General features: G+C 64.8%; 1 protein-coding gene across 5 annotated transcripts; it reads left to right on the top strand.

The window, feature by feature from the left end:
* Nucleotides 1-1,694: 1,694 nt before the first annotated feature.
* RGS11 (regulator of G protein signaling 11) lies at nt 1,695-27,652 on the top strand. Of its 5 annotated transcripts, none has more exons than XM_039490070.1 (18): nt 1,719-1,790; nt 4,326-4,507; nt 6,201-6,297; nt 8,619-8,669; nt 10,328-10,434; nt 11,971-12,022; nt 12,514-12,572; nt 13,096-13,172; nt 14,430-14,511; nt 17,996-18,064; nt 20,963-20,992; nt 22,069-22,130; nt 23,436-23,549; nt 24,080-24,195; nt 24,660-24,747; nt 25,809-25,947; nt 26,369-26,451; nt 26,842-27,652. In XM_039490070.1, the coding sequence occupies exons 2-18, from the start codon at nt 4,454-4,456 to the stop codon at nt 26,966-26,968; spliced, it is 1,407 nt and encodes a 468-aa protein (XP_039346004.1). In that variant the 5' UTR covers nt 1,719-1,790; nt 4,326-4,453; the 3' UTR covers nt 26,969-27,652. The 5 variants fall into 5 exon arrangements, with proteins under 5 accessions (XP_039346006.1, XP_039346004.1, XP_039346005.1 ...); XM_039490067.1 differs by lacking the exon at nt 1,719-1,790 and adding an exon at nt 2,609-2,744; XM_039490072.1 differs by lacking the exon at nt 4,326-4,507 and having other exon boundaries at nt 1,695-1,790.

Raw genomic sequence — 27,652 nt, forward strand, 5'->3', positions numbered from 1 at the left:
GGTCTGGTACCCCTCCAGCAGAGCAGCACAGCTCGTTGGGAGTCTGGTGGTGAGGCTTCCCATAATGGGCGCTGCCTCCGATCCCCACTAGTGACACTGGCCCCAAGATCCCACGGCCCTGCAGCACAGATGCTGTGACATGGAGTCGCTTTGGGGCTGGAGCGTCCAATGGGCTCGCTCAATACTGGGATCCCCGTGGGCTGGAACTGGGACCCCAGCCCCCTGGCTCCACCAGCTGGGTGTGTGCTGTGCAGGGTTAACCTACAGCATTACAGGGAAGACCAAGGAACAAGCCCTGCTCTGCTGCTTATGTAAGTGCTGTAATCGTCCTGCAGCTGGGCCCTGTCTCTGGGCTGCAGAATAATCCTGCTGTGAACTCCCCAACACTGGTTCAGCTTAAAGGGGACTGGAGTGGGGCCAAGGCCCCTGCTGTTGACATTATATCACAAAGCTGCTTCGGCCGGGCCCCATCTGTGCCCCAGCCGGGATCTCTTGGCTTCACCGCAGCTTGTTACAAGGCACCACAGATCACAGCCTCTGCTCTCCACTCTGGGTGCAGCACGACCACGGCTTGCTACAGTTCCACTGTGCTGGGACAGCCTGGTTTGATGCACACAGACAGACCCACCGGCATCCTATACTGCTCTTAAACAGCCCCTTGGCCTGAGCCCTGCGAGCCTAAGTTGGCTGGCACAGGCGCTCCGTGGGTTCTTAATTGCAGCACAAATGTACCCTGAGTGCTCCTCCACTACAAAGAGCAAGCGAGCGAGCGAGCCTGGCCTGTAAGATTCCAGGGAGGGGATTGGGCCTTTATCCACAACACCCCAACACACCTTAGCAAACCCAGGGTTCAGCTCAGCAGTGCTAGTGCCCCCATGACCACGCTGGCCCTGTGCTCTGCTAGCGGGGGTGCAGGCTGGGGTCTGGAGTGATCACTTTCCCAAAGCGGGCTCACAATTAGCAGTACTGGTGGACGTAGACCTGCCAAGCTAGGCCCTGCTTCGAGAAGCAGAAGAAATGACCTTCTTCCAAGAAAAGCTAGATGAGATGGGGCCAAGAGGTCAGGTACAGGAGGGGGGGTGAACACTGGGGAGGACAGAATGGTAGGATAGAGTCCTGGCAAATGGGCTTGATGATGCCCATCTCAGGGAGGCAGAGCCATCTCCTGAACATAGGGACCCTCCTGCCAACTTCAGGCTCGGTCAAGTTCCCACAGCAGGCGCCTTGGGGTCACATAGGGCTGTGCCGGATGGTAATCCTGGCATCTCCACAGCACCAAGCAATTCCCCTGGAGAAGAACAGCACCTTGGGGATGCTCCAATAGAGAGGGAACAACTCTTCCTTCCATTAACGTGCTCTGGGCTAGTCCTGCTTCTCCCAGCCTCACATTAGTGCACCAAGGGGATCGATTGCTTTTAACAAGATCGTTTCCTAGCAGGTGCAGTCCTGGTGTGCCATGGGCAGCCCAAAGCAGCCAGCAAGCACCATTCCAGCATTGGTGAAGCAAGAAAAAGGTTGGGATGGATGCTTTTCTTCCTGCCAATTATCTCCAGGAAAAATCTGTTTAACCTAAGTATTGATTGTCAGAAAAACCCAGCTTTCCGCCAACAGCTGGTGAGTGCCTCACCTGCTGCACCTAAGGAGCCTATTGATCAGCTGCTTTGTAGCTGGCTTGCCATACTGCCCAGCTAATGCCCAAAGCCAGGTACCAGAGCCAGGCAACGTGGGATTAAGGACCATCTCCCTCACTGAGAGAAGCTACTGCAGCCAACTGGGCTCTACCATGGGGTGTAAGTCAGAGCCCCATCACTGCCCTGCCAGCTGGGACATGGGGCAAGCCTGCCAAGGTGCAGGGGTGCGTAGCAGCCTGCTGGGAGCAGGGCTGGCGGCCCACCCCTTGCATCTCTGGGGCGATGGCTAGGCTCAAGGATCCCAGTGGAAATAGGCTCCCTGGGCTCAGAGCAGAGGATCCTGTGAGTAGACCAGCAATGCTCCTGCTTAGCCAGACCTCCGTGCATGGAGGGGGGATTGGTTGACTCCCTGCCTGGGCCCTTTGCCCAGAGATGGCACCATCTGGGGAAGATGGCTGTGGGGGTGGATGTGCCCCAGTGCAAAGTGCCTACTTTGCTGGCTGCATCCTCCATGCCCCACCAGCCCTGTCTGGGTCTCAGCCCCCTGGCAGGGTTGGATTGTGCCTCTTCCAGGCAGCTTATTTCACTCCCTGCAGGGGACTAACCCCTGGGCAGGCCAGACTGGATCATGCAGAGGGTAGATAAATACTCTGGGGGGGAGGCAGTGGGGCGGGACTGAGGGTACTGGCAGGGTGGGAGAGGGAGGCAGTCCAGGGCTGCAGGAGGGAAGGGTGCTGGGGGGGTCCAGGGCACAGGGCAGTAGGAAGGGGAGGGATGTGGGGGCTCAGGGGCGGGGCGGAGCGGGGATGTGGGGGCAGTGGGGCGGGGCCGGTCGATGCCGGGGAGGGCGGAGGTGCGAGGCGATGGGGCAGGGGCTGGGGACCCGGGGGCACTAGGAAGGGGAGAGGCTCGAGGGGCGGGGCGATGAGGGCGCGGAGGAGCTCGAGGGCGGTGCGGGGTCGAGGGGGTTAAGCGCGGCGGGCTCCGGGCGGGCTGGCGGCCGGCGGGGGCAGCAGAGAGGCCCGAGGCCGATGCCGGCAGAGCTGCCCCGGAGCCCGCCCGGCCATGACCATCGCCGCCCTGCGCCGCCTGCAGATGCCCGGCCTGGCCATGGTGAGCGGGGCGCGGGGCCGCCCCGGGACCCGCAGGCGCGGTGCCCGGGCCCGGCCCCCGGACTGCAGCGGGGGGCGGCGTGTGCCCGAGTCTGCGGGCAGCCGGGCGGGGGCGGGGACCCGGGTACTGTCCTGCCCTCCCGCCGCCTGGGCAGTGGGGCTCAGTGTCCCGCACCCCCGGCTGGTGCCCTCGGGCTAGCACTGCCTGTGCCCCGTCCCGCCCCCACCGGGATGCCAGGGGCAGCGCCCTGCCTGTGCCCCGTCCCGCCCCCACCGGGATGCCAGGGCAGCGCCCTGCCTGTGCCCCGTCCCGCCCCCACCGGGATGCCAGGGGCAGCGCCCTGCCTGTGCCCCGTCCCGCCCCCACCGGGATGCCAGGGGCAGCGCCCTGCCTGTGCCCCGTCCCGCCCCCACCGGGATGCCAGGGGCAGCGCCCTGCCTGGGCCCTGCCCCCCCGCCCCCGGGATGCCAGGGGCAGCGCCCTGCCTGTGCCCCCTCCCGCCCCACCAGGATGCCAGGGGCAGCGTCCTGCCTGTGTCCTGCCCCCGCGCCCCCGGGATGCCAGGGGCAGCGCCCTGCCTGTGCCCTGCCCCCCCTCCCCCGGGATGCCAGGGGCAGCGCCCTGCCTGTGCCCTGCCCCCGCTCCCCCGGGATGCCAGGGGCAGCGCCCTGCCTGTGCCCTGCCCCCGCTCCCCCGGGATGCCAGGGGCAGCGCCCTGCCTGTGTCCTGCCCCCCCCCGGGATGCCAGGGGCAGCGCCCTGCCTGTGTCCTGCCCCCGCTCCCCCGGGATGCCAGGGGCAGCGCCCTGCCTGTGTCCTGCCCCCGCTCCCCCGGGATGCCAGGGGCAGCGCCCTGCCTGTGTCCTGCCCCCCCTCCTCCGGGATGCCAGGGCAGCGCCCGCCTGTGTCCTGCCCCTACCCGGGATGCCAGGGCAGCACCCTGTCTCTGTTCTGCCCCGCCTCGGGATGCCAGGGGCAGCGCCCTGCCTGTGTCCTGCCCCCCCTGCCCCGGATGCTAGGGCAGCGCCCTGCCTGTGTCCTGCCCCCTCCCAAGATGCCAGGGCAGCGCCCTGCCTGTGTCCTGCCCCGTTCTGGGATGCCAGTGTCAGCGCAAAACCTGCCAAAACAGCTCCAGGTCCGCGAGCTGCCAGGGCAGGCCCAGGCACTATAGCCCTGGCTGGAGTTCTGCTCTTGGAGCCTTGGGATCCCACCAGCTCTCAGCAAAAAATGAGATCTTCAGCCCTTGTGGATGCAAGAAAAGCTTGAAAAGAGGCAAGTGCTGCCTGTCTGAGTCTGCAGAGAGCCTGAAATAGCTCTAAGATCTGGGACCTGCCCATTCATCTTAGCTCTGACCTTGGCTGCCATCCCAAGGGCGAGTGGGGCCACAGCATGTTTGGGGGGGGGCAGCGCCCCAGGACTGTGCCCAGGGCCCTGCATTGCCTTAATGAGGGTTTGTTGAGTCCAGTTCAAAACCGGATTGCATCCCATCTGCTCCTCTGTTCCCATGGGCTGGGGTAGGGCTGCCTGTCCCCATGTACTCTGTAGCCCGGGTTGTGTGTTTATTTTGTCCCCCTCAAAGCAGGACAGGAATTATTTCCAGGGAGGGAGATTGTTATTTCTGCTGGCTAGCTTCACAGTGGAGCAGGGACACTCGGAAAGTGCCACCCCCGCACACTCCCCCAGCCTGTGCTGGTGGCAACTGGGAATCCAATGGGAGCTGGATTGCTGCTGAAAACACAAATCCTGCGTGGGGCTTGGCCAAAGGTCAGTGTCCGCACAGCACAGGCCGAGGCGGTCCCTAGGGGTCAGGCAGTGTCCGCACAGCACAGCCCGAGGGCCAGTCTCTGCCTGTCTGAGGTTGGGGGCCCCTGGGGTTCGGACAGTGTCTGCACAGGCTCTGAGCTGGTCCGTGTGATGCTTCCTGGGGGTACCCAGGACTGTGAGGCACCTCGCTGTCACCTGCCCTGAGCATGAAGTAGTCTTGTCCGTGCTCAGCTCCCCGACTCCACCAGCCACGGACAACACACGTCCTCCCCTCCCAGCCTACACAGTGCCCACTGGCCCTGGGCAGGTTCGTGATAGACGCTCCAGCCCTCCGAGCGTCCCCTGGCATGAGCAGCCCCTGAAGGCAGCGCTGCCACCAGCAGCAGCGCAGAAGTAAGGGTGGCATGGTATAGAGTGGGGTTATCACAGCCTGAAATATTTTCCAAGGGGAGCGTAGCAATCCCTGCTTTAGAGGTCAGTGGGTTCTTGGTAGAGACTTCTATGCCATCCTGTGACCTATTTTACATATATCAACCCCGGGGATCTCTGTAAACCCCTATGTTCCCCTGGTGCCATCTGCCAAGGGTTCCTGGGTCACAGTCTGTGCCTACCTGAGGTCGGCCAGTCTGTATTCACTTGTCACCACTGGAGCTTTTTGCCTGACTTGTGGAAGGAGCAGCCTGGCTGCATCGAGCAGGACCCCTCCCATGCAGTCTCCTTGGGCAGTTTCAGCCGCTCCCAAGAGGTGCAAGAACCCCCAGCAGGGAAATCTGGGCTAGCCTGCCCCTGGGAAAGTCTCCTGAGTGACCCCATCGGCGAGTGGCTCCTGCCCAGAAGTAGGAGGGGTTGTAGCTCTGCCAAAGCTCTCAGTTATTTTAGTCTGTCTTGTTATAACCCTGGAGGGTCCTGTTACCCAGAGAAACACCCAGTCCCTGTTGGAATCCTACAGAGCTCTTGGCCTCAATAGCATCTTGTGGCAGTGAGTTCCACAGGCTGTGTTGTGTGAGGAACATTTCCTTTGATCACTGTTGGATTTGTCCCTTTCAGTGACATTGAATTTCCCTTGTGTTACGAGACAGGGAGGAGAGACGCTCCCAATCTACCGTCTCTAGAGCAGTCAGTATCTGATAGAGGACAGGATAACAGACTCTTACCCATCCCCTCTCCAATGGAACAATCCCAGTCGTTTCAATTGCTCCTCGCTTTCCCCTGCCTCTGATCCTTTTCATCGCCCTTCTCTGCACCCCTGGAGCGCTGCCATATCCTGTGTTGAGCTGTGGGACCAATGCTGCACACAGTGTCCGGACTAGGCTGCATCACTGATTTATGTACAGACGTTACAATGCTCCCTGCATCCTTCCCCATCCCATGCCCCGTGCCCCTGGTTTGGTTTTTTCTCCATGGAGCCGCCCTCAGCGACGCCCAGGATTATTTCCGTGAGCCAATGCATGGGCCAGGGTCTGCAGGTCACTGGGAGCCGCTCGGGTTATTCCCTCCATTGTGCATCCCCCGGGATTTGTCCGATCTGAGTTGTGCTGCCCACAGGGCCCCACATTCCCCTCTTGTCTCTGCCCTGCCCCGCGGGCAGAGGGGCTGGAACGCTCACGGTTTGCTGGCCGATCCCATGCTGAGTGTATGTGTGGGGGGTAGTCTGCTGTCCCCAAGCCAGCGTTTCCGCTGCTCTCTCCCCTAGATGGAGCGCGTGATCGTGAGCATGCAGGATCCCGACATGGGCATCAAGATGAGAAACCAGCGCCTGTTGATAACGGTGATCCCACATGCCATGACCGGTGAGTGCTGCCAGGCTTCCCACCTGCCCCCTCCCTGCATGTGGCTCTCATAGCCGTGGGGCAGTCAGTCACCTGCCCCTCCAGGTGTGCCATCCCCTCCACTCGCTCGCCCCAGCCCGGCCTGAGCCAGTCAGATCCAGGCAAACGTGTCTCGGTGGGGAGACCCTGCCATTGCTCACTGCGTGTGCACCGTGCCCTGGATCTGAGAGCATAGAGCAGCTCTGGGACCCCCTGTGAGTGTGCAGGAGTGCTAGTGTAATGAGTGTGCCTTGCACTGCAGCTCCCCCCGCTGCCATCCTCTGGGCAAGGGCTCTGAGTGTGTGGGGGGTGGAGGGGGGTTGATGTGATTGAACACTGTGTGAGGCATGGGGAGGGGAGGTTGTGTGATGTGTGTGGAGTGTGGAGTGTGCAAGCACTATGACATGTGCTTGTCACTGTAAGTGCACAGTGTGTATGTGTTGAAGCACTGTCTTGGGGCTACCCATGGGTGTGTACACCATGTATATGGGGTGTGTGTGTGTGTGGTTATCACTGTGAGCACACACTGCGTGCACGGAGGGGTTATGTGCACTGTGTATGCGGTGATCACTCAGTGCACACTGTGTGCATGGTGGGGGTGCACACACTTTGTATGTGGTGATTGCTGTGTGTGGTGATCTCTGTGAGCACACACTGCGTGCATGGTGGGGGGTGCACACTGTGTGGTGATCACTGTGGGCACACACTGCATGGTGAGGGGTGCGCACTGTGTGTGGTGATCGCTGTGAGCGCACATGGCGTGCATGGTGGGGGGTGCACACTATGTGGTGATCACTGTGAGTGCACACTGGTGCCTGGGTCTGTGTGCACTGTGTGTGTGGTGATCGCTGTGAGCACACATGGCGTGCATGGTGGGAGGTGTGCACTGTGTGTGTGGTGATCGCTGTGAGCACACATGGCGTGCATGGTGGGGGGTGTGCACTGTGTGGTGATCACTGTGGGCACACTGCATGGTGGGGGGTGCGCACTGTGTGTGTGGTGATCGCTGGGAGCTCACACGGCGTGCATGGTGGGGGGTGAGCACACACTGGTGCCTGGGTCTGTGTGTGCGCACTGTGTGTGTGGTGATCGCTGGGAGCTTACACAGCGTGCATGGTGGGGGGTGCGCACTGTGTGTGTGGTGATTGCTGGGAGCTCACACGGCGTGCATGGTGGGGGGTGAGCACACACTGGTGCCTGGGTCTATGTGTGTGCACTGTGTGTGTGGTGATCGCTGGGAGCTCACGCAGCGTGCATGGTGGGGGGTGCGCACTGTGTGTGTGGTGATCGCTGGGAGCTCACACGGCGTGCATGGTGGGGGGTGCACACTGTGTGTGTGGTGATCGCTGGGAGCTCACACGGCGTGCATGGTGGGGGTGTGCATAGTGTGTGGCTGCTCCCAGCCCCCTGAGCCGCACTCTGGACCTGAGAGCCCTGGCCCCAAGGAGCAGCCCTTGGGGAGGCTGGGGGTTGGAGGCTCCCAGGCAGCCTGGTGTGGGCAGAGGGCTGAGTGGGGAGCTGGCTTGTGGCCGGGCTGGGCCCTGGTACACTCACTGCTGCTGGCCTGGCAGGCACAGAGCAGAGCGGCTGGGACTGGGTGGGGTCCCGCACAGGCAGGGACAAGGAGGCCAGCAGCCCTTCCCCACCCCTACCTGGCCCTGACTGCCCCACCCCCACATCAGCCCCTGGCCCCAACCCCCTTCCTCATGCACCTGTCACTCCCTTGGCCCTGACCTCCCGTCAGCCCCCATCACCCCCTGGCCCTGACTGCCCCATCCCTGCATCACCACCGCCCTCCTGGTCCTGACATCCTCTCACCCCGTGTTACTCCCCTGTCCCCACCCCACCCATGTGTCAGCCCCGCAGCTATGACCCTGCCCTGCTCCCATGTCACCCCCTTGGCCTGCCCCCCCACTCTCGCATTACTCCCTCAGCTGTGCCCTTATCCTACCCCCTTTGCCACCCCCCTGCCCCGATCCCTGCCCCACTACTGCATCACCGCCACTGCCCCACCCCCACCTCACCCCCGGGCTTGCCCCCTCGGAACCTCCTTGCCCCTGCCCCACGCCTGTGTCTCCTTTATACACAGATGTGGGGATTGTGTCAATGCCCCTCACTTCTGACTCGCTCGCAGCTCCCCCCACCCCCCAGGCTGGGCACCCCTTACCTCCTGCATGATAGTGTCTGGCTGTGCCTGCACTGGTGCCTGCCCAGCTCAGCTGGCCCAAGGCAGGGATGCCAACCGGCCTAGTCCCCTGTCTCAGACAGCTCGCCCCCTAATGCCGGGCGCTCCTGTCCCCCAGGTAACGACATTGTGGAGTGGCTCATCCAGAAGTACGCCATCTCTGAGGAGGGTGAGTGTCCCCCGCCCTGACAGGCACTGTGCCGTGGGTGTCAGGCCCCCTGCCCCCACAGGACAGGTATTCGGAGACCATAGCCCTGCAGGGGGCGGGAAGCAGATGAGACCAGCTCACTTGGTTTGCAGGACCCGTAGACCTGAGCTCTGCCAACTCCTCTGCTGGGCCAAGTCAATTCCAGGCCCCAGTCTGGCCCCTGTATCACCAGGCTGCCTCGTCAGGATGCTTGCCCAAGCCGCTCCCCTCTTCTCCCCATGGAGCCCGGTCTGCTGCCAGGGGCGCAGCGGGGGGCATGGGAATGAGCCTCGCTAGGTCTAGCATTAGCCGGCCCCAGGCCTCTCCTGGAGCCTGTGGGGTGGGCAGCTCTCCGGGCTGCTGCCGCCAGGTCTGAGCCCCAGAGCACAGGGAAGGGGCTGCAATGCAGCGGGTGCAGAGGTGCAGTTCACCCAGTGTGAAGGCCAAGAATGAGCCACCAAAGTCAGGGTGCTGTGGGGCGATATGGCTCCCATGGCAGGACCATCTCCCTGGTGCCCATCCTCAGAGCCTCCAGGACTGCTTAGCTGCAGGCACATTGACCTAAAAGTGGACTGAGAGAGAGAGATGCCCAGTAACGCTCATTGGACTTAAACTGCAGCCACTTCAGGAGTGGGGTAAGGTGGCTGCCTGCCGTGTGCAACAGTGAGGCAGGCATGTCCACCCCGCTGGGATACAAATCTCTGTCTCCAGCCTGGTGCTGAGGGCACAGAACCGTCCCCGCCAGCACGGTGTGTGGGGCCCGTTTTACTGCTGCCATGGGCAGCGTCTCCCCCTCAGTGTCGCCCTGGCCTGGCAGTCAGCCCCCCTCCAAGAGAGCTGTGGCTGGGGGCTGCCGATCGGGGCCTGGGGCTGGCTCCAGCTCTGAGGAGGGAGCAGGTGCTACGAATCCCCATCTGCAGTCCCAGGGCTGCAGCAGCAGCAGGGAGAGATTGCCCAGCAAAGAAAGGATCTGGCCCCAGTGATTTAAACACCTCAGACCACCTGGCCGCTAGCCCAGCAGTCATAGCCAGGGCCTGCTGCCCACTGTCCCTGGGACGTGCTCCGCTGGCTGATGTTAGGGACCGGAAGCTCTGTCCCCAACTTGGCGCAGCCTCATAGCCGGCAGGTGGGGCTGTGCCGGGGCTGGGGCTGAGTCGTGATGGGCTCTTGCTGGGTCGTGCTGTGGGCTCTGCGCCAGGCTGGGCCCCTCAGGATGGCAGCAGCCCCGGTGCAGGCACGTCCCATCTGCTCTTCTGGGCCCCGGGGAACCGGCCTGCAGCTCGGCATGTTCAGGTGCTGTCGTTCCATCCTCTGTCCCACACTTGGCCCTGATCCTGTGAGCCAGTGAGAGGTCAGGGAGGAGGCTATGCCTGCAACCCCCACCTGGGGTGCGGGGCTCCTCCCTGCAATGGCTGTGAGGAGCCCTGCAGAGCAATGCCAGCTAAATACTGCTGAGCCCTGGTGACATGGGGGCACTTGAGCCAGCGGCATGCCCGGGTTTCGCTACACACCTGAAGGAAGATTTCAGGGAAACTGAGGCACCACGTGGGAATGGAAAAGGCTCTAGTGCAGGCGGGAGGCCCAGGCCCAGACCCAGCATGGAGCAGAAGGGAGCTGCCTTCTTACGCTCTCTCCTGCAGAGTCCCTGCATCTCGGCAACCTCCTTGTGAAGTACGGCTACATCTACCCCCTGAAGGACCCGCGCAGCCTGGTGCTCCGGGCCGACGACTCCCCCTACAGGTTCCAGGTAGGCCTGGTGCTGGAGCGGGACTGGCACTACCCCCGAGGGGCCTGGGGCCGGGGCTCTGAGCCTGATCCCCCTACAGGTTCCAGGTAGGCCTGGCGCTGGAGCGGGGCTGGCACTACCCCCGAGGGGCCTGGGGCCGGGCCTCTGAGCCTGATCCCCCTACAGGTTCCAGGTAGGCCTGGCGCTGGAGCGGGGTTGGCACAACCCCCGAGGGGCCTGGGGCCTGAGGCCGGGCCTCTGAGCCCGATCCCCCTACAGGTTCCAGGTAGGCCTGGCACTGTGAAGCACTCGCTCTAGGTTTCTTGATGCCCCCAACATCCTGAGCTGTGCCAAGGACAGGCCCTGCAGACACTGGGGCTGGCAGGCAGTACGTGCCCATTGCACCATCCCTGCAGGGCACAGTGTCAGGCTAATGTTACCCGCCTAAAGGGTCCTGCCCGGAGCCTGGGGCCCAGCGCAGCACAGGCACTCTGCTCTATGACTGAATCCAGCACCCGCCCAGCCTGCCTGGCCCTTCTCCTTTACCACACTAGCGGGTCAACGCTCGCTGGACAGGGCCATGTACAGGGTGAGTGAGCCACCCAGCTGCGGGCTCCCTGCCACCCTCCTGTGGGACGTGCCACCTGCCGCCTAGGCTCTGTCCTCGCCCTGGGGAGCACTGCCCGAGCCCTGTCCAGCAGCAGCCTCTTGCTGGCCAGTGAGGGCCATCGCGCCCCAGCACCCAGGAGGGCGCGCTCCCTGCAGGGCTGAGGACAGGGAGTTTAAAGGGGCCCAGCCCAGGTGAGTGCCTTTGGAGAGGCCCAGCCTGAGGGGCATGATGTGTGGCAGCGCCATGTTCATCGGCTGCAGAGCCCTTGTCACGTGGTTTGACAGAGCCCAGCCTGGCTCACCGTGGCACTAAAACCCCTCAATGCGGGTACCAAGGGAGCGAGACCCCAGCTTTAGGGCTGGTTCCGGCTTCGTGGGCACTGGACAGGCAGCACCCTGCACTGCTTCACTGTACCCCTGCAGATGCCCAGGGCTGGGGGGACTGCAGGAGCAGCCATGGAGGGAGAATCTCGCAGCATGGCAGAGACCCCTTTGGCAAAGTGAAGAGGCAGGTTGCCAGGGTGCCCAAAGTGAATGTGAACAGGCACCTTCTGAAATCTCCCAGGATGCACTGCTTCCGAGCGCTGTGGGATGGGTCCCCAGAGGCAGGTTTGCGGGCGTGCAGGGAAGTCTGCAGCGCTCTGCCCGCAAGCAGACGGGCTGTGCAGCTGGGGCTCACCAGGCTCTGCCCGGCTGGCTGGGTTGTGTTCTGCAGCTGTGGCCAGAGAAGCCCAGCCCATGGAGAGGGGCTGCGCTGAGGACATCTGCTCCGGCATCTCTGGCCTGGAGCTTTCCCGCAGTTTCCCCGGGAGTGGTGGTGTTGATCTGGCCCATTACCAGACCCACCCCAGCCCAGTGAGTCCTGGCACAGCTCCTTCCCCAATGGGGCCAGGGCCAGTGACCCACCCTCACCGCTCTCGCTCAGCATCTGTCTCTGTCTCTCCACAGACTCCTTATTTCTGGACAAGCTCCAAGTGGCCGGCCACAGAGCTGGATTACGGTGGGTGCCCTCTCTTGCTCACCCCCTATCTGCAGGAAACATGGCTCTGGGGTGCAGGCTGCCAGCTGCCACGTGAGCGGGAAAGGCCTCATCCCAGCATGGTGTCCCTGGGCCCTGCGGTTCCCCGAGCCAGTGCCTCCCTCTCCCCCCATTGGTACATGCTGTGTTTGGCTCCCATTCCCCAGAGTCCCAGCTGGGGGAGACGCAGCCAGAGCTGGAGGCCTGGTGTCCTGCCTTCTGATCCTGGCCCTGAGGGCATGGGCAAGCCCCCGACCCTCCCTGATGTCATCCTCCTAGTGCAGAGAGGAAAGGGTCTCCCTTGGAGGGGCATGAGCAAAGGGGAACGAGTGCCCATTAGCATGACTCCTTCTGAGAGATCAAAGCTGAGGCAGTGCCAGGCCCAGGCTGCCAGGGCCACCCAGCTCCGTGGCTTTGGGCTCCCCCTCCCCCAGGGCTCCCCACCCTGACACAGCCCCTCTTCCTCACTGCAGCAATCTACCTGGCAAAGAAGAACATCCGCAAGCAGGGTGACCTGATAGACCACGAGAAGGTATGAGCTTTGCCCATTGCAGCCCATCACCGCCCTGCAGGGCACGGGGATGGGGGGGCAGGGTGCAGTGCTGGGAGTGGGGGGCAGGGCACTGAGCATCTGCCCAGGAGAAATGGCTGCAAATCCAAACCCTCTTTAGGTCACAAGTGCCATGAGTTTGAGGGATCTTAGCTTAGCCCGTAGTGGACATTTGTCTCATCTGAGCCACTTCTCAGACTCTGCTTAGCGCAAGCCCATGTCTGAAATATAGGGGGTTGGGATTAAGGCAGGGGCATCGGTGGAGCTGGGGGGAGAAGCCCAGGATGGGACAGCAGGGGGCTGTGGACAGGGTCAGGGAGCAGATGGGGGGAATCAATGGATCAGGAGTCCTGGCAAGCTCAGGAGGCTGCAGGCAGAGGCAGCGCTGGAGAGCCCTTTGAATTTGGGGTGGGGGGTCCCACACCCCTGCTTGATATGGGTCAGGTCTGGGGGAGCCCTGTGGGGAAAGGGCCACCCAACTGACTGCCTTTTACACTTGCTTTAGGATAACTACAACCTGCTGCACAAGAGGATCAACCACACCTGGGATTTTGTGGTGATGCAGGCGCGGGAGCAGCTCCGGTGAGTCCCTTCCAATGGGCCGAACCCCAGCACTGCAGCATGGCTGGGGGGACAGGCCCAAGCAGTGCTTTGCCCATCCATGTTGGCACAGCTGGCATCAGTATGCCCAGGGCTGTGGCAATTCGATGACCCGTGGCCACAGACCGGGCCACAAATTTGCCCTCTCCTGCGGAGTCAGGCTGCAAAGTGACCAGTAGGGGGCGCTGTATGGGTCAGGGGCTCAGCACTCACTGACACACAGGCCCATCCCAGCGTGGCCTCCCAAAATCATGGGCTACTCCCAAGCCCATACAGTGTCATGAGTGCCAATGCCAAGCTGTGTGCCTGTGCCTGCTGGCAGCCTGAGCTCACGGGCCAGTCACCCAGTACCTTGGGCAGTCATTGGCACCAGTTCCCACCTACCCTCTGAGCGGATCGTCTCACACCCGCTTTGCCCTAGCATGAATGGCCGAGCAGGGTGCAGGCCCAAGGGAATCCGGCCCAGGTGAGACTGATGATCTGAATTTCAGTGGTTGCATTGTTAAGGGTTTCCCTGTTGATCCACCCTTACCAATTGCTTCCCAGCCGCCCTTGCCCTCAGCTTCCCCGGGGCACTTCCGCCAGGGATCTTGTGGGGCCCGGACACTAAGCCGTTGCTGAGTGCTGAGAATGAGCCCAGCACAGTGGGGCGGGAGATCCGGGTCCTTCCGGACGGGCACTGGTGAGTGACCACCGCAGGGACTGCCCAACAGACTGGAAGGGCCTCAGTCCCAGCTGGCGGCTGCTCACAGCCTGGCCCGCTCCCTCCCACCGCCTCCTGGGGCGGGTGCTGGGAGTGGCTGCTCCCAGAGGCTGCTGTGTTTCTGCCCTGGTGCCTGGTGGCAGGGCCAGCTGTAGCGGGTTGTCGCCCAGGTCAGTGCCCGACCCAACCACAACCACTGAGCGAAGCAGGGACTGGGGTGTCCGAGCACTGGAGCCCAGGGCGGCTCTGCCTGAGCGTGGCATTTGGGAGGAAGGCTGAGGGAGCTGCCAATCTCAGCAGGACAATTATGGAGCCAGGCAGGTGCGTTCAAACACTGGACGTGAATGCGGCACTGCAGGCGCCCCTCTGGGCGAGGCAGGGCCTGGAGCTTCCATTGCCCCAAGTGGAGGAAGGCCTAGGCCTGGTGTGATCCCCTCTCCTGGGAGGTGCCAGGAGCCGTCTGCGCTGGCTGAGGGGTTGGTGTGAGTGGCTGCCCCCAGCAACGCCGTGCTCTGATGCTACCCTTCTATTGACAGGGCAGCCAAGCAGCGACGGAAGGGGGATCGTATCGTCATAGACTGCCAGGAGCAGGCCTACTGGCTGGTCAACAGGCCCCCGGTAAGGGCATGCTGGGAGCCTACCACCAGCCCAGAGCTCTGGGGCCCCTCATAGCGGGAGGGTGCTGCAAGGGGAGGGGGAACACCTTGGTGGGGCTGCTGGGGAGTCCTGAGAGTGGCAGGAGGACCCTTGAGGTGGGGCAAGGAGCGCTGACAGGGTGGGATTTCCCGGGGGGGAGGGCAAGGTGCCCGAGGTAGGATGGTGGTCAGGACCCCCAGGGTGGGGCGGGGTAAGGCATGCCAGCAGGGCGGGACCCCTGGTGTGAGGTGTGTGGGGTGGGGTGAGGCTTGCCAGCAGGGCAGGACCCTCGGGGCAGGATGGTGGGGCAGGGTCCATGGGGTAGGGTGGCAGGGCAGGACCCTCGGGGTAGGGCAGGGTGAGGCATGCCAGCAGAGCAGGATCCCTGATGTGGGGTGGGGCGAGGCGAGGTGTGTCGGCGGGGCAGGACCCTCAGAGCAGGGCGGTGGAGCAGGGCCCCCAGGGTGGGGAGGGGCAGGGCACATGGGCAGGGCCCCCAGGGTAGGGTGCTGGGGCAGGACCCCTGGGGTGGGGTGGGGCAGAGTGGGATCCTCAGGGCAGAACAGGGGTGGGGTTGGACCCCAGGGCAGAGCAGAAGACGGGGCGGGTCATGCTGGTGGGGCAAAGCCCCTGGGGTGGAGTGGGGCAGGGGCAGGGCATGCTGGCAGGGTGGGACCCCCGGGATGGGGCGGGACCCCCAGGGCAGAGCAGGGGGTGGGGCGGGACCCCTGGGGTAATGCAGGACCCCAGGGTGGGTCAGGGGGTGGGGTGGGGCACGCTGGTTGGGCAGAGCCCCTGGGGTGGAGTGAGATGAGACGTGCTGGCAGGGCAGCACCCCGGAGGTGGGGCATAGCCAGCCTTCTGTGGTGGGGTGTGGGCTGCATTCCAGCCCTTCGCCAGCTATGGAACAGGCACACCACACCTGCCTCACTGGCACTGCAGCCCTGAGTGCCATCCGTGCTGGGCATGAGCCCCGCGTGTCCCCTGCAGGGAAAGGAGCTGGGCCATAGCAGAGCTGAGGGGAGACATCTGCAGAGGCTGGGCAGGGAGGGGGAATTCTCAGGTACCCTGGCACCCGGCCCCTGGGACTCAGCCCCCCAGCCTGTCGGAGTGGGCCTGGCTGAGACATGGGCCCTGCGGAGCGGGCCTGGAGGAGCAGGGGGCTGTCCCATCATTGTCTGTGCTGGCAGCTCAGGGACCCACTGAGACTTCCCTGGCAGGGCCTCCAACCGAGGGGCTGCTAAGCTGTGGGGCTGGTCAGTGCAACGGCTGCGACTGGCTCCTGCCAGCACAGCCCCTCCCCAAACTGCTGCTAGCTTTCCCCTGGTGTGAGCCGCATGCAGCCCCACAGTCCCAGCCTGGGGCCTGCTGGAAAGTCCTGGTCCTGTTGGGCTGAAGGCACCTCCCTCCTGGTCAGGCCCAGGCCCCCGGGCCCTGCGGGCAGCACCCCCACTGAGCCACGCCAGCTGGATGCTTGAGTGGGGAGGTGCCTCCTCTATCCACCCCCACAGGGTCAGGCGCTGGCTCTAGGCAGCGAGTGATGAGCCTGGAGACCACCCGCCTGCCCTGGTGCCGCCTGCTGGCAGCGACGACCCCAGCTAGGAGTGCATCAGCCCCTCCCCTCCCCGCCCACTGGAGGGCACGGGCTTTCTGGGCAGCCCTCCAATGCTCTGAGGGGCACCCAGCCTGGTACCACAGAGCCCTGGAAGGGGGGGGCTGTCCCTCCCTCAGCAGGGCTCAACCCCTGTGTCTTAGTGTGATGAGACTGCAACTCGCCAGGGCATAGGCAGCGGCTGGGGGCTGGCACAGGGAAGAGAGCCCTCAGTGGCCAAGAAGCTGGGGCTGCTCCCCCCACTCCATGCCAGCTGGCTCCCCAGGGCTAAGCTCAGCTCCACGGGGGTGGGTCTCCTCTCCCTGGGCCGTGCAGCACAGCGGGGCACACACAGCCCTGTGCCAGCTCCCAGCAGCTCTGCCCCGGAGCGCAGCTCCCCTCTCAACCCCCCAGGCCAGCTACCCCCATGCCCGGCCTGGCGGGCTCTCCCAGGGGACGGGTGCAGGCAGCACTCAGCGCATTAGCGCCGGCTGACAGGAGTGGGCCATAACAGCTGGTGTTAAATCCCCTGCCTTCCCTTTAGCCTAATGCCAGTCGCCGCCTGCTGCTATGGGGGCTGGGCAGGCAGATGGGCCTTGCTGTCCCTGGGGGATCTCCCAGTTCAGGGGCAGGGCACTGCGGCTGGATTGCTGTTCTGCCCTGCGCCCAGGGGCTGTTCTGCCCTGCTGGAAGGGCCCGGTGAGGGGAAGTAAGGGGTGCACATGGCCGTTTGGGGCAGAGTCTGGCGTCGGGGCAGCAGCACCCCATGCCCAAGGCCACCAGTCATCCGAACACGTCCCACATGCAGGGAGCGCTAACTCTGCAATAGTTAGTGCCCTTGGGACTGCGGGACCAGTCCCAGGCTGCAGCCCACCAGGGTTCCATGGAGCCCAAGCTGCAGCTGGCAGCTGGCACCCTGAGGGGCTCTTTCTGTGATGGACAGCTACCACCCTTGGGAACTGGGCTGAACCAGAGCGTGCTGGGCCTGCTGCCATGTGTGTCTGGCCGTGCCCTGCTCCCCGCTCTGCCCTCCGTGGCTGCGTCTGCCGGGGGAGCCAGGGCCCCAGACTGGGGAGCCCTGCTCGAGACGCCCGTCCGGCCCCAGGGGGCGCCTCAGCCTGGGGGCACTGTTGAAAATCGGGCTGTGTGTTTGCTGGCTGGTGCGGACCTGACTGGACAAGACCTGGAGCTTTCCAGCCCCTTTCCCGGCGGGGGACCCTGGGACTATGGCCGGATTATCCCGGCATGCTTAGCCTGGGCTACTGCCTCTCCAGACAGAGGCTGGCCCTGATTCCCTGCTTGGCAGCACAAAGACCCTGCTCTGCGGTAACTCTGGTACCCGGGCCCATGGGGAGCAGGTGGAGAAGAGAGCTGCCTGTAGTGCATGTGTAGCCACATGTGCCTGGGCGGGGGCCCTCTGCCCCTGGGAGCCCTGAGGCTGGCACGGAAAGTGCTAAGCGGTGACCAAGAGGGGCCTGTTTTTCAGGCCACACCCAGAATGGTGGGAACTGTCCCCCAAGCGGGAGCCCCCAGTACACCATTCGCAGCCTGCTGGGCTCCCCAGCTCACCCCGTCGCTCAGCATCCCCCAGCTCTAGAGCCCCTTGGGCCCCGCCAGCCTCTGCCACAGCTCCCCGAGGTGCGGGTTAGGTTAGTGGCAGTGTGTGACCCCCAGGCACTGCACTGGTCCCACGAGGTCAGGTCTAGGTAGATTGGCTCTCCCTGTGCCAGGGTCTCATAGCCGAGGTAGGCTCTGTGCACAAGCGTCCTGGTGGCCAATGCCCAGCTAGCACAGCTTTGGGCCAGGAGGCACAGGGAAGGGTGATGCCGGGGGGCAGTCAGTGGGGCCCTGACCTCATTTTCTCTCCTCTGCCAGCCGGGAGCCCTGAATGTGATGGAGCATGGGCCAGAGCGGAGGAATTGCCACATCAGCCGGGTGCAGCTGGTGAGTGTCCTGCCAGGGTGTGCACCTCTCTCCCTCCTGTTGGGACAGGAGCTCTGTGCCAGCCACACCCTGCCCTGGGGCTGTTCCCCACGGCCCATGTGCCAGGGCCCTTGTTCAGGGGCACAGGGCTCCCAGCAGACTGCCACAGGCTTCTGTCAGGCCTGTCTGAGAGGCTGCTTAGCTCTTCCCAGTCCAACTAGGTACAGACCGGCCCAACCAGGGCTGCTTCCCTTGGGCTCCCGCGTGCCCCCTTAGCCTGGCCCAGCGGAGTCCCACAGCCATGTGGGACAGACATGGAGCCAGGTCTGGGAGCCTCCTGGAGCTCACGGGCTGCTCCTCACACTCAGAGGTTCACGCAGCTCAAGGCCAGAAGGGCCCATTGGACCACCCAGTCCAGACCTTTCACCCAGCTACCCCGGCCAGGAACTTCCACCGTGCACCAGTGCCTGAGGACTGGTTAAGTGAGACGTGCCCAGATGGGCCCCATGCTGGAAACCCCCCAAAGTCCCTCCCAATCTGTGCTGGGGGAAATTCCTTCCCGCCCCTTCTCCCCCCATCTGCGGGTCAGCTGGACCCAGAGCACAGCGGCCAAGTGTCAAGGACGGAGGGTTTTCTGTCCCACCCTGAGCCCGCTGGCCCATCCCCAGCTGGGACCCATCTCTGATGTTTCAGAGAAAGCAAAGAAACCCAGATTACAATTGTGCCTGGGGGGACAACTCTCCCCGCTGACTGGTGCGGCAACTGGCTGCGGCCCCGGAGCACGAGAGCAGCGCGCAGCTGTTCTCCTAACCCAGAGTGGGGGGAGGCGATGCCGGCTCTCCTGTCCTCAGCATGGCCCACAGTGTCGCCTCAGCCTGCTGGCAGCTGTGGGTGCACCTGAGCCCCCAGGGCATGAGCCTCTCTGTGCCCAGCCCCAGTCACTGCAGACTCCAGTTGGGTCACCCTGGCCCACTCGGCATCGCCGGGTCTGCTTGGGATTAGTCCCCAGGCGTATTAACATCTCTTTCCCAGCTGTTCCCCACCCTGTCTCTGATCTCTTCCCTCCCTGTGTGTGTAGTCCGTCCTCCCCGCTGTGTGCGCCACCTGCTCGCTAATCCCCCAGCGTTGCTAACCGTTGGGAATCCTCAGTGGGCCGGGCCCTGCAGATCTGCTGGGGAGACAAGAGCCCTGAGGGCCAGGCCTTTCCCAACCCCCATAGTTCGCACCCAGTGTCCGCCCCACCACCCCCCTGGCCCTGACGCTCCCCGCACACCATTGGGACGGGTCTGTGGCTCTTGGGTCCCTCCCCACCACTGCCAGGCTGTCCAGTGGATACAAATCTGCTCTGCCAGCGCCTGCCCCAGCCAGCCACTCCCTGGCCAGGCCGGCTGCATTGGGTGACAGGCTGGGCCTGATGCCCCTGGGCTGTCAATCCTAGCGGGACCTGCCTGACGCCTGCCAGCTCTGGGCACCCTCCCCTCACTGCCACAGAGAGCTGCCGCTGTAATGGGACAGGGACAGGGCCCTGGCAGAAGAGCCAGCCACAGTCCTGGGGGAGCAATGTCAGCAGGTGCCGAGAGGCACAAAGGGTCCCAGTGGCTTCCCCGTGGGCACTGAGTCCTCAGCATGGAGTTCCCGGCCTGGCCTGTGGGTCAGCCCTCGGTCAGAGCCCTTGCTGCAGTGAGCCGTGAGCCTGGCCTCTAGCCAAGCCAGCCCTGGGATGGGGGCCGAGCGCCGTCGGAGGTAAAGCTGGTCTCGGGGGGCCATTCTGTGTGTCATGGTGTCACTAACGCAGCCCCCGGGGGCTCCTCTCCTCTCCTGTCTGTCGTGCTGGCTCCTTACTAACCGCTGGGCTTTGTTTCTCTTCTCTTCTGTCTCGTGCCGCGTCTTCTGTCCAAGTAAGTGTCCCTAACCCAGAGCTGCCCGCGATGTGGCCTGTGCGATGGGCTGGGGGGCACACACAGTTAGAGCAGGACTCCTGGGTTCTATTCCAGGCTCCCTCATTTACTGACATGTGAGCGCGGGTTGGGCTGGTGACGGTGCCCCTTGGGTGGGGTGGAAGGGGGCCGTGGGGGAGGGGGCATTGCTGTCCAGTGGCTGGAACAGGGCTCGGGGCCATCCCAGGATCCCCATCCCCCACCCCGGGCTTGGGGCTGGGCAGCGCCAGGGGCTGCAGCTCTTGAGTTTGTGCTGGCAGTCACACTGCAGGGCGCAGCGCCCTCTCAGTGGGCACCCTGCAGTCACACCATCCTTTCTGGCCCAGCTGGTGGCTACACGGCCCGGCATGCCAGGGTGTCCCCCTGCACAGGCCCTGCGTCCTGCAGAGACACTGTCCCCTGGCTGCCTGGCTCCCCGCTCTCCTGGACATCTGCCTGGGATGGTTCCAGGCAGCTCTGTGCCAGTGCTAGCACCCCGTGTAGTGAGGCACTTGCCTGCTGGGGGATGGGTATCCATTGTGTGCTGGGGGCATTTGCAGATGCCCGTCACCCTGGCGTTGGGTTCATGGCTGAGCAGCTCGCTGCTTTCCCTTCTCCCGGGAGCACGGGGGGGCAGGAATCCTGCTGCTGTTCCCCCAGGGCTCCAGCCCATGGCCTGTGCTGGCCCTGGCCCTGGCCTTGGCCCAGCTGAGTGTGTGGCTGCCCCAGTGGGCAGAGCAAAGTGCCCTCCAGAGCCTGCCCAGCACCCATGGCCCAGTCTGGCTGGGCTGTTGGACACAGCTGGGAGTCCCAGGGCTTGGCTGCAGCTGGGAGCGCCGTGGGCGTGAGGCTGGCATGGCTCAAGGTGGGCTAGCAGCCAAGCCCTGAGACACTGGGGTGAACCCCCTCTGGGCAGGGCTGGCACAGCCGAGCTCACCACTCACAGCAGGGGCTGTCCGGGGGCTCAGCTGGGTGCTCACACTCCTCTGTCGGTCTCTTTCAGCCCGAGAACACGGATTACTACAAGCGGGAGGTGAGCGTGGGACTGGTGCTGGCCCAGCTGCACCCTGGGCAGTGGGTGGGCTGGCCAGGGCCTTGGCTCGGGGACTGCAGGGCCCCACACTGAGCTACGGGAGCTGGGTGGAGGGGAGGCTGCTGATGGCCCGGGGCTCGCCCAGCCAGGCCTGCGGGGAGCCGGGTGCAGGGGAGGCTGCTGATGGCCTGGGGCTCGCCCGGCCAGGCCTGCGGGCAGCCGGGTGCAGGGGAGGCTGCTGATGGTCCGGGGCTCGCCCAGCCAGGCCTGCGGGGAGCCGGGTGCAGGGGAGGCTGCTGATGGCCCGGGGCTCGCCCGGCCAGGCCTGCGGGCAGCCGGGTGCAGGGGAGGCTGCTGATGGTCCGGGGCTCGCCTGGCCAGGCCTGCGGGGAGCCGGGTGCAGGGGAGGCTGCTGATGGTCCGGGGCTCGCCCGGCCAGGCCTGCAGGCAGCCGGGTGCAGGGGAGGCTGCTGATGGTCCAGGGCTCGCCCGGCCAGGCCTGCAGGGAGCCGGGTGCAGGGGAGGCTGCTGATGGCCCGTGGCTCGCCCAGCCAGGCCTGCGAGGAGCCGGGTGCAGGGGAGGCTGCTGATGGCCCGTGGCTCGCCCAGCCAGGCCTGCGGGCAGCTGGGTGCAGGGGAGGCTGCTGATGGCCCGTGGCTCGCCTGGCCAGGCCTGCGGGTTTCCTGACATGATTGTGACCCTGCTGGAAACTCCACAGCGATGGCTAAGCCAGTGCTACTGCATGGGACTGTGTCTGCTGTGCCAGGGCTGAGGGGCATGGGCAGAGTGGACAGGCCATGCCCGTGGCAGAGCCCTGCATCACACCCTGCCAGGAGCAGAGGAAGCTGCTAAATCTGTCCAGAAAGGACTGAGGAGTGGGGTGGTTTGGGCCTCAGGCACCCAGGGCTTGGCTCAGTCTCTCGCTGTTTCCCCATGACCTGGGGGGTGGGGGTAGGTAACAGCTGGAGCAGCCCCTGCCCCTCTGGGGTCTGTGCCCTGTGTCTTGGGCTGGCCGGGCACTGCCGTTCTCCCCTGAACCCCACTCCTCTCTGCTCCCTCCTGTGCCTGCGCCCAGATCGAGTGCTGCCGAAAGGCCATGGGCAGGACCCGCGTGAAGTCCTCCATTTGCCTGGAGGGGTAAGTTGCCATCCCCAGGTGGGAGTTGGGGAGGGCCCTAGGGAGCCTCACTGGCATTACCATCCTGGTCCCTGGGCACAGGGCTAACGCCCTGCAGCTGCCCCTGGCTCTGGGGGAGGGTGCAGACAGCTCCACACACACCTAATAGTGCCAGGCCCCCACTCAGCTGCTGGCTCCCAGTGGGTCGTACCTATCCTGTGTGACGCCCTTTTCCAGCAGGGGGCACTACTAGGATATTAGCATCCCAGGCCCAGAACCCCACTGGATTTAGCTAGTGGGATTTTTATTCCAGGGCTGGAGCCACACTTGGCTCTGCTGGTACCCCTCAGTCCTGACCTGCAGCCCCTGCTAAACCAGCCCTGGGGCTCCCTCCACCCCCAGCTCTGCCAGTGCCCCTCAGTCCTGACCCGCAGCCCCTGCTCGACCAGCCCTGGGGCTCCCCCCACCCCCAGCTCTGCCGGTGCCCCATAGTCCTGACCTGCAGCCCCTGCTCAACCAGCCCTGGGGCTCCCCCCACCCCCAGCTCTGCCGGTGCCCCATAGTCCTGACCTGCAGCCCCTGCTCGACCAGCCCTGGGGCTCCCCCCACCCCCAGCTCTGCCGGTGCCCCTCAGTCCTGACCCGCAGCCCCTGCTAGAGCAGCCCTGGGCCCCCAAAGGTGGCAGCATCCTTATTTCAGCATTGCACTGCAGCCTCCTGTGGCCTGGCGCATCTCTACCCCAAGCTGGTGCTTGTGTGACCCTCGCAGACACAAGCTGGCTCTGCGCTGGCCCCTGGCTCTGCCCCATCCTGCTGCTTGTGGGGGTGACATGGTGCCTGCAGAAACAGGGAGCCCCTCTAGGAATCACCTCGGGGCCAGGCTGTATGGCCAGGGCTGATGCAGAGCAGTGCAATGGGCTGTGGGGCTGGGAAGGGCTTTGAGAGAATCTGTGTAGCATGACATGCACCCCGAGGCCTGGCTGGAGCCCTGGCCCTGAGCCCTGCCCCATCCTTAGGGCTTGCTGGGAACCAGCAGCAGACTGGGCATCCGGGAGTGCTTCCCAGAGAGCCCCCGGGCAGCCAGGGAGAGCGTGCCCATGCCCTCGGCAGGCCCAGGAAGGGCCGCTCTCCAAGGCACCAGGCTCTGTCCGTCCATCTCTCTCTAGGGGGGCACTGGCAGGACGTGTGGGACAGAGCAGCAGCACTGTCTGCTCCCCAGCACTGCTTGGCACAGCTCCCAGGCCCCCCACCCCGCGCTGGACCTGCCTGCTGGGTGGAGGCCATGCAGAGAGCCCAGCCGTGCTCACCATCCCTCCTCCCTCGGCAGGTACATCAAATTCAACGAGCAGTACATGCCCCACGATCCCATCATGTCCGGCTGCCTGCCCAGTAACCCCTGGATCACGGACGACACCACGTACTGGGCCATGAACGCTCCCACGTAAGTGCCCGGGGCAGGGGGCAGCACAGGCTGCAGCCTGCAGCTGGTTCCTCCCCCGCATGGGCTGGCAGCGGCACCCTAACCCTAACCCTCCCCAGCATGGGCTGGTAGAAGGACGCCAGTGCGCTGCAGGCAGTGGGCACTGGGTTCCCGGGCCCGTCAGTCATTGCCCCAGTGCCATGTGCTGTGGGGAGGGTCACTGATCGGTGCTGGCCCAGGGGGGCTGCTTGGAGAACTTGCTGTGCCCCCGGGGTCACTGCTGTGGGCACGAGGGGAACCCAGCCGCCATGTCAGACGGAGACCAAACTGCACGGCCCACCCTGGTGCTGCCATGTGCAGGCAGGGGCCTGGGGGCGCTGCCAGACCCGGGCTAGTGGGGACTCTCCAGATGGGGAGGCGTGGGCCTGGTTCAGGATGATGGGCTGGGGCCCCAGCTCAGGGCTGAGCAAATTGGGGTTCCCCCCAGCCTGTCTGGGGGTGGGGGGTCAGTGACAGCAGGAGCCCCCATGACCTCTGCTCCCTCGCTGCAGGGTGACGACACCGACCAAGCTGCGCGTGGAGCGCTGGGGCTTCAGCTTCAGCGAGCTGCTGGGTGACACGCTGGGCCGCAGGCAGCTGTTGGAGTTCCTCAAGAAGGAGTTCAGCGGTGAGTGACGCCCTCTGCCTGGCAAGCCCTGGCCCCTGCTGCCAGGCTGGGGCTGGCTCCTCCCTCCTGCCCAACGGGGCCTTGCTGGCAGGAGGAGCTATTTGCCAGGGTTGGCTGGCGAAGGGCTGGCGTGTGCAGGGTGCCAGGGATTGCAGCCCCTGCTGCAGGACAGTTCCAGGGAGAGCCCCTCCAGCACCACGGGTGCAGGACCCCCGCCACAGCTCAAGTGCCTGCTGGGCTTAGAGAGGTCCAGGGGCAGGCACGGCCGGCAGCAGAGCGCCCGGCAGGGATCCTCCCTCACACGGCTCCTCTGCACGTGGCTCCCCCATGGGTCATATCTGCCTCGTCCTTCACTCACCAGCGATGCATGGGCCCCCGTGCCCTATGGGGCCCGGCTGGAGTGTGAGCCCCGTGGCTGGGCGGCTCCCTGCTCCGCGCTGCCAACAGCGTCTCTCTCCCGCCAGCCGAGAACTTGAGCTTCTGGGAGGCCTGTGAGGAGCTGCGCTACGGGGAGCAGGCCCACATCGCCGACATCGTGGACTCCATCTATCAGTGAGTGCCCGGCCATGCCCCCAGTGCCCCCACCGGTGCTCCCTGCTGTACCCGCGTTGCCCACATCATACACTCCATCTATCAGTGAGTGCCCGGCCATGCCCCCAGTGCCCCCACAGGTACTCCCTGCTGTACCCGCATTGCCCACACCATACACTCCATCTATCAGTGAGTGCCCGGCCGTGCCCCCAGTGCCCCCACAGGTACACCCTGCTGTACCCGCATTGCCCACACCATACACTCCATCTATCAGTGAGTGCCCGGCCGTGCCCCAGTGCACCCCGCCCTGTCCAGGCCGAGTACCCAGCACGCCGAGTCCCCACCACACCCCCAATGTGCCATACCCCGACTGCACTCTTGCCGAGCCCTCACCACACCCCCGACGCACTCCGCCCCCACCGCACCGAGTCCCCACCGCACCGAGTCCCCACACGTGCTCCCACTGTGCTTGCATTGTGGACTCCATCTATCTAAGTGCTCTGCCCCCCGACCATGTCTCCCACTTGACCCCACACGTGGGCCCCAGCCGGGGAGGCGGGGTGGGGGGGCGGTGTGTGGTCCCCTCTGCAAGGCATTACGGCCCAATGGGGCCCATACGGCAGGGTCCCCTGAGGCAGCTCTTTCCTGTGGCTCTGAGCACAGTGGGGAGCACGGTTTGGAGAGCTGGCATGGCTCTCCCCTCTTGGGGGAGGGGTCACACCAGTCCCAGACGCGCAGGAGAGGCTGGGGGGAGGTGCCAGTCCCAGACGCGCAGGAGGGGCCCAGGGCACATGGGGAGGCAGGGGGGCCTTGGCTGATTTGGGGACCTGGGAACCCGCAGGGGGCTCCTCCAACTTCTCTCTCACTGCCGACCCCCAGCCTGAGTTGCCCTGGCCAGTGCCCTGGCCAGAGCTGTGTGGATGGGGCCCGGGTGGGGTCTGAGCCCCTGGCTTCTGCCACTCGAACCTGCAGGGGGAGCCCCCGGCCATTGCCCCTGTGGTGCCCTTGCTGGGAGCCCAGGAGCCCCACCGCATGGCCCCGAGCCAGCACTGCTCAGTCTGGGCGTGTGCCTTGCTCCCCAGGCAGTTCCTGGCCCCCGGTGCCACCCGCTGGGTGAACATCGACAGCAAGACCATGGAGAGGACCCTGGAGGGCATCAAGATGCCGCATCGCTACGTGATGGACGATGCCCAGATGCACATCTACATGCTGATGAAGAAGGTGGGGGCCTGGGCCCTGCCCCCCACATTGGCCCCTCCCCTGCAGCTGGCCTGGGGACTGGTTCCTCCTCGCCCTCAGCTTCAGCTGCCCCAGGTTACCCACGGGCTGGAGAGCCCTGAGCACTCGGTTGCAGCTCTACCACTCGCAGCGGGCAGCATGGGCAGAGGGAGTGTGTCCTGCTTAGAGGATGGGGGAAGGGCATTCTCCCAGGGCAAGCTGGCGGGGGAGGGGCTGGTCCCTTGAGAAGTGGGGGATGGGCCATGGGGCAGGCTGATCTCAGGAGTGGGGGAGGGTTCATGGGGAGGGCTGATCACTGGGAGGGAGAAGAGCAGTGAGGAGGCCCATCGTTGGGCTGGCCATGGAGGCAGGGTGTGGGGCCGGCTGGGGGCTCATCTCCCCTCACGCTTTGCGCTGCCCCCAGGACTCGTACCCGCGCTTCCTCAAGTCGGAGCTGTACCGCAGCCTGCTGGCAGAGGCCGTCGTGCCCCCGGAGACCAAGAAACGGTGAGTGGGGCCCGCGCAGCCAGCGGGCACGGGGTGCCCAGCCTAGGCCTGTGGGATGGGCAGGGGTGCAAGGGAGAGGCCAGGGACTTGCTGGGGGAGAGCTGGTCCAGGCCCCCCTAACAGTGCCCCCCCCGTGCCAACCCTACTTGGCTCTGCCCGCTCCCCCTGTGCCAAGCTCATTCAGCACTGCCCCGTCCCAGGCACTAACCCACCCCTGGGTGCTAATCTCGCCCCAGACACTAACCCCACCCCACGCTGTCCCCACTCCTGGCACTAAACCCACCCCACATAGCCCCCGTTCAGGTGCTAACCCCGCCCTGGATGCTCACTCTGCCCCTGCCCTGGGCACTGCCCGCACCCTGGGCACTAACCTCTGGCTCTCTCTGGCAGGGTTTTCCCATTCATGAGGAAGCAGCGTCACTCCAGCCCGAGCCCAGCACTGCTGCTGCCCACGGGGGAGCCCGAGGCGAAAGCCGAGGATCAGAGCAAGGCAGTCGCTGTCCCCGTGGAGAGCTAGGATCCCCTCACCTGTCCCCCACCCGCCCCAGGCTGAGCGTTCTGCACTGCCAGGGGGCAGGGGCTGGATGAGGTGGGCCCCATGGAGCACCTGGCCCACCATTGTGGCATCAAGCCCCCCAGACAGGGTGTTCTGGAGACGACGACACATCTCTGCCCTGCCCCACCCAGGCAGTGCCAGGGCAGCGTGGGCCAGCTGGGGGGTCTGTTCTCATCCAACGGCTGCAGGTGGCTAGTTGGGTAAGGAGAGTGACTGCCCTGGGCTGGGCCCTGTGGGGGAGTGGAAGAGATGGGGCAGCCAGCTGCCCATGCAGGGCAGGCTCTCACCCACTGGCATGAATGCAATCCCAGGCTCGCTGGCAGGGGCAGACCCAGCCTGCAGCACCCCCTGGGCCCCACACACGTCATCAGGCACAGGGAGATGGGCGCTCAGATGCCAGTGCAGAGCAGCTCAGCTCAGCCTCCAGGTCGCCCCCGCACCCCCTCCCACAGGGCAGCCGCAGCCCTTGACACTAAAGGATAAAGCCATATGCCCCGGGAGGCCATGTGCCCAGCCCTATGGGGCACCCCGCATGGCACCACTGGGGCAGCTCCTGCTCCCTTTGCCTTAGCTCTTAGAGTGACATCCCGCTCCCTGCCCCCGGCAGTTCTGTGGGGCGAGTGGCTGCAATGGGCCAAGACACAC

This window comes from Mauremys reevesii, linkage group 10 (genome assembly GCF_016161935.1).
Source record: "Mauremys reevesii isolate NIE-2019 linkage group 10, ASM1616193v1, whole genome shotgun sequence".
Classification (NCBI taxonomy): Eukaryota; Metazoa; Chordata; order Testudines; family Geoemydidae; genus Mauremys; species Mauremys reevesii.

Bases quoted from the DNA above. Each gene is read 5' to 3' on its own strand.
- RGS11 (XM_039490070.1), top strand. From the start codon at position 4,454: ATGGGAGCTGGATTGCTGCTGAAAACACAAATCCTGCGTGGGGCTTGG. The intron at 8,670-10,327 runs GTGAGTGTCCCC...TCTCTCCTGCAG, and splicing joins GTACGCCATCTCTGAGGAGG to AGTCCCTGCATCTCGGCAAC. The intron at 10,435-11,970 runs GTAGGCCTGGTG...GTCTCTCCACAG, and splicing joins ACTCCCCCTACAGGTTCCAG to ACTCCTTATTTCTGGACAAG.